Source organism: Mustela nivalis (assembly GCF_964662115.1).
Source record: "Mustela nivalis genome assembly, chromosome: 13".
NCBI classification, from domain to species: domain Eukaryota; kingdom Metazoa; phylum Chordata; class Mammalia; order Carnivora; family Mustelidae; genus Mustela; species Mustela nivalis.
In genome coordinates, this window is record NC_139032.1 from 27,147,648 (window position 1) to 27,163,461 (window position 15,814).

The 15,814-nt window shown below is 40.1% G+C and overlaps 1 protein-coding gene across 3 annotated transcripts in view; it reads left to right on the forward strand.

Annotated features, from left to right (window-relative positions):
• Positions 1-1,472: 1,472 nt before the first annotated feature.
• NAA35 (N-alpha-acetyltransferase 35, NatC auxiliary subunit) overlaps positions 1,473-15,814 on the forward strand; it is a 98,720-nt gene continuing 84,378 nt past the window's right edge. The window contains exons 1-3 of one of the 3 annotated variants that reach the window (XM_082696545.1): positions 1,473-1,613; positions 2,483-2,611; positions 15,277-15,310. In XM_082696545.1, the coding sequence (XP_082552671.1) occupies positions 2,488-2,611; positions 15,277-15,310 (158 nt within the window). In that variant the 5' untranslated portion in view covers positions 1,473-1,613; positions 2,483-2,487. Of the gene's footprint in view, positions 1,746-2,482; positions 2,612-15,276; positions 15,311-15,814 lie in introns of all 3 variants that reach the window. The other 2 variants (XM_082696546.1, XM_082696544.1) reach the window with 2 other exon arrangements.

The following is a 15,814-nucleotide window of genomic DNA, read 5'->3' on the forward strand; positions in this document are numbered from 1 at the left end:
TGCACCCCCCCCCCCCCTCCAGCTCATGCTCTTTTTCTTGGGCACTCTTTCTAATAACTAACTAAATAAGCAAACTAGATTGAGGTTTGATTTGCAGGTAATAAAATGCATATAAGTGTATATTTCAATGAAGTTTTACAAATGTATGCACCCATATAATTGCTACCATAATCAAGATACAGAATATTTCTATCATCTCAGATCATTTATCCCTATTCTAGTTAGTCCTTCCTTGACATGTGTTTTGTCACTATAGATTACATTTTTCTTTTTTAGAGTTTCATATAAATGGAATCCTATTCTTTTGTGTATACTCTTAATTTCCTTTGCTCAATATAATGTTTTTGGAGATTCATGTTTCTGTGGGTCAAGTGGTTTACCCCCTTTTGTTGGTAATTATTATTACATTGTACAGATATGCTACAAAATGTTTAACCATTCACCAGTTGATGAACATTTAGGTTGTTTCCAGCTTTGGGTTATTGAAATTTTAAAAAATTTCTTTATTTGAGAGAGAGACAGAGCATGAGCATTGAGGCGGGTGCTTAAGAGAAGCAGTTAGTGGGGCTTTGTGCCTGATCCCAGACCCTGCAATCATGACCTAAGCATAAGGCAAATGCTTAACCAACTGAGCCAGCCACGTGTCCCTCCAGTTTTGGATTATTAAAAATGCAGCTATGAAAAGTAATGTACTATTGGACACATTTTCATATTCCTAAGAAAATACCTGGGAGTGGACTTTCAAGTGGTAAATGCATGATTAATTTTCTGGTAAAAGACAAACTGTTAAAGTGATGGTACCGTTTTGCATTCTCATCAGAATCCTATGAGAGGTCCAGTTGCTCCAAGTCCTTGTCAACGTTTGGTGTCGTCTTTTAAATTTTGGCCATTTTAATGGGAATATAGTGGTAAAGGTGGCTTTTTACTCCTGTCAGTCTACTTACATAATCCCAATTTAAAATCGATCATTTTTTAAATAAATTTTAAGAAAAACTTAAAAAACATTTACAAGTCTGAATGAAAATGGCTTGCTTGATTCTGCAGATATTTTGTTTCTATTTTTCCTCAAGAACCCTCCAGGCTCTCTAGAAAAACACAAATCCTGTGTCAGGCAGCACCAGCTCCATGAAGCTCGCAGCTAGGCTCTCCTTGCACGGCCACAACTGCTAAGGTTTATAATTACTTTCCTCTTTTTATTTTTCGCCTCAGCATCACCTTTTGAAGAATTTCCCTGGGAGGCGCGCGGGGCGGGGCAGGCTCTGAGACTCCCTCCGCTGGCTCCATCCTTTACCGGGACCCGCCCCCTACCCGGGACTAGGCTTGAGACCGGAGAAGGAAGGTAGCTTCCGGTCTCGCGATTGGCTCTAATCCCGCGAGAAGAGAAGACGGCTGCCATCGGTGGCGGTGGTGAGGGAGGGGGTGTGGCCGGGGCGCGCGAAGTCCCCAGGAGTGAGGGAGAGGGGGGCGGGGTCCCGCGCACCCGGCGTACGCATGCGCGCACGCGGCCAGTCGGGCTGGGCTGAGAGGGGAGGGGGCGGCGGCGGCTGGGGCGGCGTCGTTATTTCCGCGGTCTGGACGGTTCGTGGCGGCGCGGGTGGCTACGGGAGAAGTAGGTAGGGACCGCCGGTGCAGAGGCATTGAAACTCCCTCTCTCCCGTGTCCTAGAGCCGCAGCCCCCCGCGCGTGTGGCGGACCCTGGGGACGCCAGGTCACCCAGCGGCCCCGGCCCTCCCGCCGCGCTTCAGGTAGGAGCTGCAGGCTCCCCGTGTCCGCTGCCCGCTGAGGCCCCGGCCTTGCCCGGTGTTGCCCGGGCGACCACCCGGTACCGGGCGTGCCCGCCCTCCCGCGCGACGACAGCTCTGTCCTTGCTTCCGCACGGTGTGGGGCCAGGGCCGGGCCAGGCTGACCCGCGTAGGGCGGACGTGGGGCGGGTCCCCGCCTCAGGTGCGCTGCCACCCCTGGCCGGGCGGCTAGGTCCCCTGCCCGGTGCTCCCGCACTCCGTCCCCACTGTGCGAGGCTGTGCGGGGGTCCTGCCGGGCGGGGGAAGAGGTCGGCCCAGAGAGCTGGGGCAAGGTGAGGGACCACCCCGACTTGAATATAGTTGCCTCATGGGCCCGCGGGCTGCGAGAGGGGACTCTGAAGAGTGCCTTGGTCATTTGTGGCCAGTGTGGAAAGTTGGAAGCTCGAGTTGATTTTGTTTAGATCAGTGGTGGGGTGGCTTCTGATTTTTTTCCTTGGATGGTGGGAAGGCAAACTCTTAAAGCCTTGGTAGGTGCTGGGCTGTTAGTAAATAAGCAACAGTAGTGTTAATATATTAAGATTTAATTGCATTAAGATCCCCCCCCCCCCCCGTGTCATCCTCAAACTCAGATGAGGTCTGGCAGTTTAGTAAGACTTCTGTCCAGTACTTGAACTCATGGCTTGCAAATACTCTTGCCCTGAAAGCCACAATCTCTTTTTACACCAGTGTTAATTTTATAGGCATTATGGTCATGAAAGCTTCTGTAGAAGATGATGATTCGGGATGGGAGCTCAGTATACCAGAAAAGATGGAAAAAAGCAATACAAGCTGGGTGGACATAACCCAAGATTTTGAAGAAGCTTGTCGAGGTAAGTTTGAATTTTTAGACTAGAAATTCAGAATCTGGAAAAAGGTAAAATAAAATCTTGCTATTTGTAGACTAACTCAGTAAATGAAATCAACAGGTAAGTGTGGCGTATCAAGTTTGTTCACCACACTTACTCATTCCCTACCCTCTAATTTTAACTTTAATTTAAAGCCAGTCGGTATTCTGGGCGCCTGGGCGGCTCAGTGGCTTGAGCCTCTGCCTTCTGCTTGGATCATGGTCTCAGGGTCCTGGGGTCAAGCCTTTGCTCAGCAGGGAGCTTGCTTCCCCTTTCTCTCTGCCTGCTCCTCTGCCTACTTGTGATCTCTCTCTCTCTCTCTGTCAAATAAATATATAAAATCTTAAAAAAAAAAAAGCCAGTCAGTATTTGATAGTGCATGAAATACTCGTGTTGAAGCAGTTGCTTCAATTTTTCTAGCTTTAAGTAACAGAAAGTGCATGGCTATAATTACAAATTGTGGAAATATGAGTTGTATTGACCTAAAGATGGTAGTAGTATTGTATAGTTGAGGTTTTTAAATAATAAAGTCACATTATTCACTGCTCAAGAGGGTCCAGTGACTTCCTGTTGCAGGTAGAATAAAATCTTTATTCCATCCCCATAGCCTGTATGGTCTGGTACCACTGATTTCATTTTTGTACCACTGTGCCACTAGGTTCATTATGTTGGTCACACCGACCTTTTTATGTCATTAAGCACACCAGGGCAGTTTCCCCTCGGGCCTCTGCATATTTCTTTTTCTGTGTCTTAAACTGCTTTGCCTTTAGGTCTTCACATAGCTGGCTCCTTCCTGGCGGGTTGCAAGGATATCTCAAAACAACTAATCTAATTAGATTTAACCCTGTTCTTTCCAGCTCCACCTCTGTTTTATTTTTATCATAATACTTATCTACTGTCAGAAACTGTCACTTTCAGTTATTTCTTATTTATTGTCGGCCTTACCCAATGGAACATAAGCTCTGTGAGTGCAGATATCTTGTCTGTAACCCTACTACACAGAACGTTGCCTGGTACATAGTAATAGTTTAATAAATGCATAGGCGTAAGTGATTAGAGAAATGAGCGTGTTTCTTGTTGCAGGGGAATGAGTCTTAGGGAGAGACTGGAAAGAGAAAGGAACAAATGATGGAGTGAGAGGGGTGCCTGGGTGGCTTAGTTGGTTAAGCATCTGCCTTCCACTCAGGTCATGATCCTGGGGTCCCGGGATTTAGCCCCACTTCTATGCTGAGCAGAACGCCTGCTTTTTCCGCTCGTTCTGTGTGCTCCCCCTCCCCCCACTTGTGTTTTCTTGCATGTTGCACAGGGATTCTGCCTTTCCCTCAAATAAATAAAATCTTAAAAAAAAAAAAAGGTAGAATGAGAGCTTGAATTTGAAGAGAGGGTGGGATCAAGAACATGCTAGAGAAATTAACTTGTGGGGGGCAAGGACACCTGGGTGGCTCAGTCGGTTGAACGTCTTCCTTCAGCCCAGGTCATGATCTCAGAGTCCTGGGATTGAGCCCCACATTGGGCTTCCTGCTCAGTGGAGAGCCTCCTTTTCCCACTGCCTGCTGCTAACCCTGCTTGTGTGCATGCGTGCTCTTTCTCTCTCACTCTCGCTAATCTCGAATAAATACAATCTTAAAAAAAAAACTAATTTAGGGGAAAAGAATGAGGAATTACTGAGACAGGAGGAACTGAGGTTAGGATTGGTGAAGAAACATACACACACACACACACACACATGCATGTTTTTAAGATTTTATTTGAGAGAGAATGAGGATGAGTGAGGGCAGAGGCAGAGGGAGAAGCAGACTTCCTGTAGAGTAGGGAGCCTGATGTGAGATTTGATCCCAGGTCCTGAGATCTTGATCTGAGCAGTAGGCAGATGCCTAATGGACTGAGCCACCCAGGTGCCTGAAACAGGTATATTTCTCAGCAGATTGGGAGGAATGCATGCCTCGATGAGTTCTTTTTTTTTTTTTTTCCCACTGAATCAGGTTAAGTCTTTGGTGCTGGTGAGACGGAGTGTTTAGAATAGTGCTCTTGAGAGAAGTAGAGACTTGGAGCAGCTGCAGGTGGAAAGGGAGCCAGCTGAGTATAAGCAAAATGTTAAATCATGTGCCTGTCCTTTTATTGTTTTGAAATACATGTCCAGTTAAAGTATGCCTACGTGAAATTGTGGAAAGAACATTAGACTGGAAATTGGGGGACTGCCCATATCTGTCTATCCAAGGAAGAGAGAAAGAAGTGTAAGTTACAGTGTAATTTTTGTTCCCAGAGATTTTTTTTTTAAAGATTTTATTTATTTTTTTGACAGAGAGAAACACAGTGAGAGAGGGAACAGAACCAGGGGGAGTGGGAGAGGGAGAAGCAGAGAGCCCGATGCGGGGCTCGATTCCAGGACCCCAGGATCATGACCTGAGCTGAAGGTAGCTGCTTAACAACTGAGCAACCCAGGCGCCCCTGTTCCCAGAGATCTTAAACTGTTCGTGGATTATACCCATCATCTTGCACTGATGTTTAAGTGATCTGTATTGGAGAGCTCTCATTCTAAACCTAAATGGAAAAGGTTTTATGAAGTTTATATGACTTCAGTTGGGCGGTCGAATTTTTATATGAATGTGAGAGAATTGTTCTAGACTGAGAAGAACTATTACAGCCAGAGTTCAGTGAGAGTTTGATGTTTGAGGAAGAGTGAATAATTTTGCTTCTTCATGGAGGGAACCTTGAATTGGCATTATGGTTTAATACCTGCTTCAGTGGGGGAGGAGTGGGGGAGGAAGAGGGGACTAGCATGTCATTTTGTTGCCAACCTCAAACCATCCTATTAATTCTCCCATAATTATCTCTTGCATTGTCTAAAGTGGCATGGATATGAGGTATACTTGAAACTAAAAAGTTAATATAGAAGTGATTTTCCTTTACATATAGATACAGGTCTAAAGGCTATTGGCAGCTCTTGAGCTGTGATATTTGTTTTCTCTTCTTGAAATAATCAAATTCATAGCATCAATTTAGTTTAGACTTCTGTTCTAGCAACTTTCCGAGAACTAAATTTAAAACAAATATTGTTATACCCTTTAACTATTACAGTGGTCTTTCCTCTTTAGTAATAGTGTGATGGCATTTGGCTAGACTTTGGTGATTGTTTTTTTGGTACCAGAATGAATGAATGAATAAATAAACAAACAAGCACACAAGCAGGTGTAGCGACGACAGTGTTTTTAATGTACATTTCTGCTTGTTCTTTTAGTGACTCTTCAGAGTCTTCTGGACCAAATTCTAATTTCATCACTTCTTTTATTTCCTGTTAGGCATATGGCACACAGTCCCTTCATGTTTCCTATATCTGACATTAAGACACTTGGTTTCTGTTTTTTCCCCCTGAAATTATTTTGAATATATGGTGTCATTACTGTATGTACTATATGTGCCTGATACATGACATGTCATTTTCCTAAACAACACCTCTGAGCTTTGCTTCTTTAGGAAACTTTGCCTAATTCAAACCATCTCAGTGACTCCTGTAAAAAGCCTTTTGTCTTCGTATTTAATACTACATATTTCGTTGTCTAAAGTTAGGTGCTTTCTGAAGTATAAACCCACAACTTAGAAATTTTACTTAAACACAAATGATCATAAAATACACATTGCTCTTTCTTCTACCTACCAGATTCCCTTCTTCCACACACTCTGTGGATAACCAACAATCTCTCTTAGGATGATAACATCATTAAGTGTCTAGAACTCAGAGGTAATCCAAGTTTGGCTATCATTATTTCCATTCTTTTTGAGCTTTAGTCTAGAACGACATGTGTCTGTCCTGTTAGCCCATGTCCTTCTGTCTTTGATGGCTTCACTCATTCATTCTTAGTCTGTCTTTCTCACAGACCCTCTGGTTTAAAGCCTCCTCACCTACCCAGTTTCTTCAACTCTTGCCCAGTACTTTTAGGAAACCCCTTTTATTAATTTCTCTTCCCTCTTTTAAAATCCAGGATTTTTAAGCTTCTTGTTTTTTTTTCCTTTCTGTATTGTCTTCTCTCATTTAGAACATTTGTAGGTGCCTAATATATACTTGTTTAAAGAATGAATTAATATTTTAAGGCCATATTTCTTCAAATTAGGGAGTATCTGGATCTTGTACTTCAGAGTTTTGAGAACCACTGCATTACATTAAATGCTGTCATTTTGGGTGATTGCCTGAAACCAACATAATTATGAACACGAGACTGGGCGCTGAAATTATAGCAGTACTTGGTTATAATGTTATTACCCATTTGGTAATCTATAATCTTTTAAAAAAATTATCAAACTGATTGCATAACATTTAATAGTTACCTTAGAAAAAACGTAGATTCTTAATAAAACTTTCATGGACTCCTCTTCCTCTGAATTCATAAACCCCAGTTTGAGAATCATTGTTCTAGGAATTTGCTGTTAGCACTTTATTCCAAGAAGAAAAAGATGAGTAGAAATTGCCTTGGTGAAAGATCTGGGCAACCTGTAAAATACTTTTTTTTTTTCCAGTGATTTTGATTTTGGTGATGAAAATTATGTTTTTCTTGTTACATCTTATCAAGAATGTTTTCTATGGAAGAGTGTAGGTGGGCTGGGCAGCACTGGTAATTATGGGTCACTGTAGATCAGCGATTATCTGCCAGGATTGATTTTGCCCTGCAAGGAACATTTCCCAGTGTCTTTTGACATTTTTGGTTGTCACAGTAGGAGGCGGGCTGCTACTGATGTCTGGTGGTACACACCAAGGATGCTGCACAGGATAGCCCCCACAAAGAAGTAATTATTTTAAAATTAAATTTAAATTATTTTAAATTATTTTAAAATGTCAGTAGTGCTATGTAGTTCACTCTGTTTAGATTATTTTCAATAATATTCAACTACCATTTAACCTTTCTGACTCTGGATTTTTCAGGAAAGGAACATATGGATGGATGTCTTAACACCTCTAACAACTAGCTTTGACATACAGCAGGCTATGGGAAGAGAATGATACCTTTGATGCACTTTGAGTTCTCTTCTGCATTGTTGAATGCGTCTTATCAGATTTTCTCTTTAGTCAGGCAGGTATTGTGAATTCTCCTTTATGTTGGTCATTTTTGGTAAACAGAAAAGGTGTCTTCAGAAGTCATCACTTTCCCTATTTTGGCTGGTTATTTCACTATCCATAATTCTAGATAGTATGCTTTTACTGCTAGTTCTTAATTCCTTGCATTCACAGTTTGGCATCATCTATGGACTTCTATCCATATTGTGCCAACATCTATCCATGTAGTTGGAGCTACATTATGAATATGCAGATATTATCCATGGCTGAGCCAAAGAGTAAAGTTTTTATTACTTTTTCCTTCCTGCACAGTTCTGTGTTACACAAAACTTTTTTTACCCAAAACCTATGTAGTTATCATTAATTCTTCTTTAGTCTCCTTACCCCTTTTCTAAATCTCCTTGAGACATTCACATACCTCAGACAAACTGTCATTTTCATTTCTTTGAAGAAATTTCTCCTCAAGCCTCTTACTTATTGCTCCAGTGTGGACTTCTTGCCTTTGTACATCGTGTAATCCTGAGGTCATCAGGGTCATCAGCCTGGGTTTCTTACTTTATCAAGATTAGACATTTTTGGGGCCATGGATGGCTCAGTCGTTAAGCATTTGCCTTAGGCTCGGGTCATGATCTCAGGGTCCTGGGATTGAGCTCCCCCCACCTCCCCGGTCAGGCTCCCTGCTTGGTGGAGAGCCTCCTTCTCCCTCACCCACTCCCAGGCTGGTGTTCCCTCTTTCACTGTGTCTCTCTGTCAAATAAATAAATCTTTAAAAAAAAAAAAAAAGATTAGACATCTTTATTCTCCTCCTGAGTAGAGAGCATGGGAGATAGTTTTTGAGGCTCTGAATGTCTGAAAATGTCTTTATTCTGTCCTCCCACTTTATTGATAATATAATATTTCTGGATACCTTTGATAATTTTGAGGGCATGACCCATTGATGCTTTTGCACTGATGTTGCTGTTAGGAAGTTTGATGATATTCTGATAACTTTCATATATAACCTTTTAAGATTTCTGTTTGATTCTATATACACACCTTTCATTGAGGTTTGCCTGGTTGACAGCTCTGAGGTCCTCTCATCTTATCCTTCATTTCTAGGAAACTTTAATTATTCTATTTCCTCATTGGGTTTTTTTGTTATTTTTGTTTTTGTTTTTGTATTCTCTTTAGGGAGTGTCTATTTTTTGGATTCTGAACCTTTGGGAGGTGCTTAGATCATGAGAGTGGAGCCCACATGAATGGGATTAGTCCCTTTTGCTGTTTGAGGTTACTGCAGAAAGATGGCCATCTAGCAAGTGGGCCCTCACCAAATATCTGCTGGTGCCTTGATCTTGGACTTCCCAGATTCTAGAACTGTGAGAAATAAACGTTTATTGTTTATAGGCTGCCCAGCTTATGGTATTTTGTTGTTGTTGTAGCAACCTGAATGGAATAAGACTCTTCCAAACTTACTGTATTTTTCTTTTCTGCTGTAATGTTCTTTATTTTTAAGATTTCTTTTTTCTTAATATTCTTTCTCCCTTTTTTAAAAAAGTCAAAAGTCCTGTTTTTGTCTCAGGGTTGCACTTTTTTATCTCTCTAAGGATAATAGTTCTTTTAAATGTTTGTTCTTCTACATACTTTCCTCCAACTAGTGTTTTCTTTTTTTAGTTTGTTTCCTTTAGTTTGTATCTTTTGGGCATTACTTCAGATATCTAAGAATTCTTTGTTGCATGTCTAAAGGTGGGAGACCAAAAAGCCAATTGGAAGTTCTGAATTTTTGAGTGGGACTTATTGACAGACCATCGCTATCAAGTGATCTGACTTGGCTTTGTTTTTTGTTTTTTGTTTGTTTTTTGTTTTTCTTTTTTTTCTGGCTTGGCTTTGTGGTAAAGTACATCTGATATAGAGGGAGACAAACCATAAGAGACTCTTTTTTTAAAAAAATTTATTTAACAGACAGAGATCACAAGTAGGCAGAGAGGCAGGCAGAGAGAGAGGGGGAAGCAGGCTCCCTGCTCAGCAGAGAGCCCGATGTGGGGCTCGAGCCCAGGACCCCAGGACCATGACCTGAGCCGAAGGCAGAGGCTTAACCCACTGAACCACCCAAGCGCCCCCCATAAGAGACTCTTAATCTCACAAAACAAATTGAGGGTTGCCAGGGGAAGAGGGGAGGGAGAGGGTGGTTGGGTTATGGACATTGGGGAGGGTATGTGCTATGGTGAGTGCTGTGAAGTGTGTAAACCTGCCAATTCACAGACCTGTACCCCTAGGGCTAATAATTCATTATATGTTAATAAAAGTTTTTTAAAAATTAAAAAATAAATATGAATAAAATTAAATTTAAAAAATCTGATATAAGTTATTTAGCTCTTTCTACTTGGAAAGATTGTATTTATAAATTTTGTTGCTATTATAGAAATAGATAAATGAATATTTTTCATATATGAAAAATAAATAAATGCATAAATATAAATAAATAAATGAAATTTCTATTCATATTTCTATAAAAATATTTCTAAAGATTGTATTTAGAAATTGTATTTGGCAAATTTATCTAATCTCTTACCTTGAAGTTGAAGCTCTGACTTGATTGCCTACCATTTAACAGTTAAGTGGGGAAGAGATCTGGGGTTCTTACATATTCGCTTAATGCTCCCTCTTCCCATACTGTACCTGGCCTTCCAATAACCTTATGTCTCGGAGGTGGTTTTGCCCTCTTCAAAAAAAGTCTTCAGTATGTGGGGTTAGGGAGGGCCAGTTATCCTCTGTAAATAGGACAGGGTTCTGTGTTGTCTGACAGTTTAGTCCTTCATGTTTTAGCCTTCCTTTAGCTGCACTTTTAGTTGTAAGCAGTAAGTCGGGTTGGTTTTTGCTTTCTTCACTCCTGGTTTTAGGATTGTGCTTTCTCGACTTTGCTAAATAACTACTTAATTTGTCTTTTTATTTACAACTTTCCCCAATTTTATTGTACCTGTTTTTCTTCTTTGGAGTGTATACCTTTCTTAAATACACACACACACACACACACACACACACACACACTTCCTCTGGTTGTTTTAATGAGATTTCAGGAGGGAATTAAAAGTAGTTGCAGTTTGCCACCTTTACTGCCTGGTAAACCTCAATTGGTTCGTTTAAATATCACAATTACAATGATACTGATTTCAACTGTATCATTCAACCTATTGATTCAGTAGGGGTTCATAGGGTCCCTAGCTGGGAACTTAACCATCCTTTATAATGTTATGGGTGGAAATCTGTTCAATGATCTATAACTTCAGTTTACACATGATCTGTTCACTTAAAAGATGATAAAATTTATTTGCCTTGTCATATAGGGGCACTTGGGTGGCTCAGTGGGTTAAGCAGCTGCCTTCAGCTCAGGTCATGATCTCAGGGTCCTGGGATCGAGCCCCGCATCGGGCTCTCTGCTCAGCAGGGAGCCTGCTTCCTCCTCTCTCTGTGCCTGCCTCTCTGCCTGCTTGTCATCTCTCTCTGTCAAATAAATAAATAAAATCTTTAAAAAAAAAAAATTTTCTCTCACAACAAATCGGTTCATGAGTGAGAATATGAATGAGAGTGAGGATATGAATGAGAGTGAGGATAAAAGAAAAAGGCAGTTTATTGTCAAGGTAGTCAAAAAAACCCTTGAATCATCAGCTTTTCCTTGTATTTAATTTTTTCCTTTGCTGTGAGTGTTTTAAGTTATGTACTGCTGCACCTACTTAAGGCTTTAACATAAAAGTAGAAGTAACTATTTTTAATGTATTTTTTTTAATTTTATTTATTTTTAAAGATTTTTATTTATTTATTTGACAGAGATCACAAGCAGGCAGAGAGGCAGGCAGAGAGAGAGAGAGAGAGAGAGAGAGGAGGAATCAGGCTCCCTGTTGGCAGAACGCCCAATGCGGGGCTTGATCCCAGGACCCTGAGATCATGACCTGAGCCGAAGGCAGAGGCTTTAACCCACTGAGCCACCCAGGCGCCCCAGAAGTAACTTTTTTTTAATCACTGTGTTAACTTAGTTCAACAGTTGGGTGATCTGTGATCCCTGGGATCCTCGAGACCATTTTAAAGGTTATGGAAGGTCAAAATAATTTCCATGGTAAAACTATTTCCATATAATACTGAGATGTTAACTTGCTTTTTTGACTCATATTCTCTTTATTAGTACTGTGGAATTTTCCAAGGACTGTAAGATGTGTGATGATTTCATTGCTCTGTTAATGATAAATGTAAAACATTCTTCTCATTAAATTTTTTGAGACTTGCAGCCTAGTTGGATAAGACCCAAACTACTCAGGTCTATAGTGCTGTAGAATATCATGATTCTGTGTCCATTTGTTGATCGTGCAGTGAGAGGGCTTGCACTCTGCTTAGTTGAGTAAATTTTAAAGTTTCCTGCCTACAGTTTACTATGATCTGATTGCTGTTCTTTTCTTTTTTTCCTTTTAAGATTTAGTTATTTATTTATTTGAGAGAGTGGGAGAGAGCACACGCACATGCATGTGTGAGGAGGAGCAGAGGGAGAGGGATAAGTGGACTACACTGAGTGTGAAGCCAAGGTGGGGCTCAGTCCCAGGAATCAGATCATGCATGATCTGAGCCAAAATCAAGAATTGGTTGCTTAATTAACTGAGCATCCAGACCTCTCTGATTACTGGTATTTTGAGGGACCTAATGAGAGTCAGCTAGTTCAGCCCTTCATTTTACAGATAGGAGACCAAGGCCCAGAGTGATTGGCTTGTTTTTAGGTCTGTGGAGTGTTTTATGTTTAATGAAGCTATTTGGTACCCAAATCTACCTTAAGTATTTGATAAATTATTACAGCAATTCTCCAAGTTTTTGGCCTCAGGATCCCATTATATATATATTTTTAAAGATTTTATTTATTTATTTGACAGAGGTCACAAGTAGGCAGAGAGACCGGCAGAGACAGAGACGGGGGAAGCAGGCCACCTGCCAAGCAGAGAGCAGTACTTGGGTCTCGATCCCAGGACCATGGGATCATGACCTGAGCAAGTATCACCCAGAAGTCCCTAGGATCCCATTATACTCTTAAAAATTACACTTTTAAACTCTTAAAAATTGTTTGTGTTAACATATATATAGTTTACTGTATTAAAATTTAAAGCAAAATTTAAAAATAGGAATTCATTTAAAAACAAATATAAATCCATTGCATGTTGTTTTTTAATGAAAATCAATATTTTTCAAAGCAGAATGACTTACAAGAGTGGAGTTTTATATTTTTGAAAATCTCTTTAATGTCAGCATAACAGAGGGTGCCTGAATTCGCTGTGTGTGTGCTTGAAGTATATGAGGTAAATTTGGCCTCACCCAATATGTAGTTGAAAAATGGAGGAACCGTTAAAGATAATTGTGGATCCTCTTCTTTGATATGGCAGTGCAACAAAACTTGACAGGTAGTAGTTTCTTAAAGATTAGTTGTGATGTGGAATCTGAAGACATATGAGTGGACTTTCTTTGTTACATTAAAATCCACTGGTCTGCCTTGAACTTTGAATGGATCTTTTATCCATGTCTGATTTTGGAACATTTGTTGCCATTTGGAAAATAATGGTTCACCGAGTTAAGCAGATCTTCCAAATGCTGATGAAATTACACAATACTGAAAAGCACATTTGTTAATATCACCACCAGTATCATCAGAAAAGTCTTTTTTAAGTATTGGGAATCTATCAGTTTCACAGTGTTAGATATGTCTCTCCAAATTCTAATTTTTGCCTAAAAGCTCAAATTTTATTATTGGCAACACAAATGTCAATTGTTTTTCTTAAAGCAACAAACTCATTTATTTTCAAGAAAATGACATATTCTAATATCTGAATAAGTACATTTTGGCCATTCAAGTAAAAATGGTGTTCCATAATTGTGCAAGTGCTTCTCCTTAAGACAGCGTCTTACATTGGTATGTAGCAAAAGTGTTTGATTGTAACTTTCCATTTTGTCAAATAGAATATTTAAAAGATGTACTCAGAGATAGGGATTTAATCAGATAAGTCAGGGCCACACGAGAAGGAAGTGATTGAGGCACCTAGGGTGTAAAATTTAAGAATTTGCTACCTGAAAATGAGTCACTCTTTAAAATTTCGCATGGGAGGTGCTTCACTTGCTGTACCCTGGTCCCAGTCCGGAGGTTAATAATTTTACTGCTTCATCAAGGACCTCTTAAGTGAAATTAAAAAAAAAAAAATTGTCTTTTTTAACTACAAGTGCATGGAGGTAAAGAATACACTGTTGAGCTTGGGGCCACTGTGAATTTGTGCTGAAACTAAAGTAGTGTAGCCCCACCCCCCATTTTAAAATTTTTCCTCTTTATGCATTGCTTTTGCATCCTCAGTGCAAACGTCAACACAATGAAAAAGACAACGTTTTAGTATTACTATAAAAGTAATTTTTATTTATTCGAGAGAGAGAGAGAGAGAGAGAGAGAGCGAGTGAGTGGGAGCACACCAGTATGTGCACAATATACTGATACAGAGCAGGGATGGAGGGGCAGAGGAAGGAGAGAAAGAATCATAAGCGTGCTCACCGTGGAGCCCAACACGGAGCTCAGTCTTACAACCCTGAGATCATGACCTAAGCCGAAATCCAGGGTTGGATGCTTAACTGACTGAGCCACCCCTGTGCCCTGATATTTCTATGAAAGTAATTTTAATATTACAGACACCACCTGGGTTCCCAGACCATCTTTGAGAACTGCTGAAAACTAGTGCTTTGCACCTTCGACAAGATTTGACCATCAATACTTAAGCTACTTAAAATGTTGTGGTAGTGGTTCTCACCTTCCCTGCACATTGAAATCACCTGTAGGGCTTTAAAAGGACTGCAGAGGCCCCACCCCTAGTATTTAATTGGTTTAGAGTGCTGCTTGGATGCTAGGATTTTCCAGAGTTCTAGAGTTGATACCAGTATGCACCTAAGGTTGGGACTTGTTTTATAGGGGTTGAATACTGTTTTGATTAGCTGTTTACTCATGTTTTCTACATTAAAATAAAATGTAATTTTAAACAACTTTGGTACTGTTCCTGGGACAAATAGAGGTTAGATTTTGATACCAAGTAGTTTAAAAACAACTTGTGAAATAGCAATCAGTTCTGTGAAAAAGTATACTTAGGGGGAAATATACTAGTAATACTTTAAAATGAGGTTGGTAATTCTGATTAGATTGTTTTGGCCCATGGTGGGTTGTTTGCTAATTCTAAAAAGTTCAACTTAAAGAGTTTATTCATTCTGTGGAAGGCATTATATTAGTAATTGAGTACAAATAATCATTTCTTCGAAAATGAAGTTTAGGGGCACCTGGGTGGCTCAGGGGGTTGAGCCTCTGCCTTAGGGCTCAGGTCATGGTCTCAGTGTCCTGAGATTGAGCCCCGCATCAGGCTCTCTCCTCAGCGGGGAGCCTGCTTCCCTCTGTCTGCCTGCCTCTCTGCCTACTTGTGATCTCTCTCTGTCAAATAAATAAAGTCTTTCAAAAAAAAGAAAATTAAGTTTAATGCAAGCTCATTTTCAAACAAAACTTTTTTTCTTAGAATTAAAATTTAAATACTAAGATTGTATTATTCAAAGGATTTTTCTTTTTTTTTTTTTCTTTTAGAATTAAAATTGGGAGAACTGCTTCATGATAAGCTGTAAGTATTTATGTCATTTGAAATAGTGTAATGTAATATTTCCATGTTTTTCCTTGTGTGCAGTAGTGTTCCTTGGGACCTGGGTAATATTACATTTCAAAGCTGTAAAAAGAAAATGATTTATGAATATATTTTTAACATTGGTGAATTATTTTGGGGTATCTGGCCCTGGTTGTGATAAAAATGGTTATAGTTAGTGGAAACTGCCTCATGGTTCTTTCCTTGAGAGTTAGATATATAAGATGTGAAATTTCTTGAAGAAAGCTTACAGGCTGTATGTTATCTGTAATAGGCTGGCTGATAACCAGAGAGATAAGTGAGATAATGGCTGGATGAAAGTAGATCCAGAATCCCTGGAAAGGTGAAAAAGGAGAGGTGCTTGATTCTATTTATACTACCATAGATATATCCTCAGTTCCCATACTGATCTGGCCGGGCTCAATTTCAAGGTTAGAAATATGAAATGTTTAATTAGTGGCCCAGATTGGATATTTAGGAAGCAAG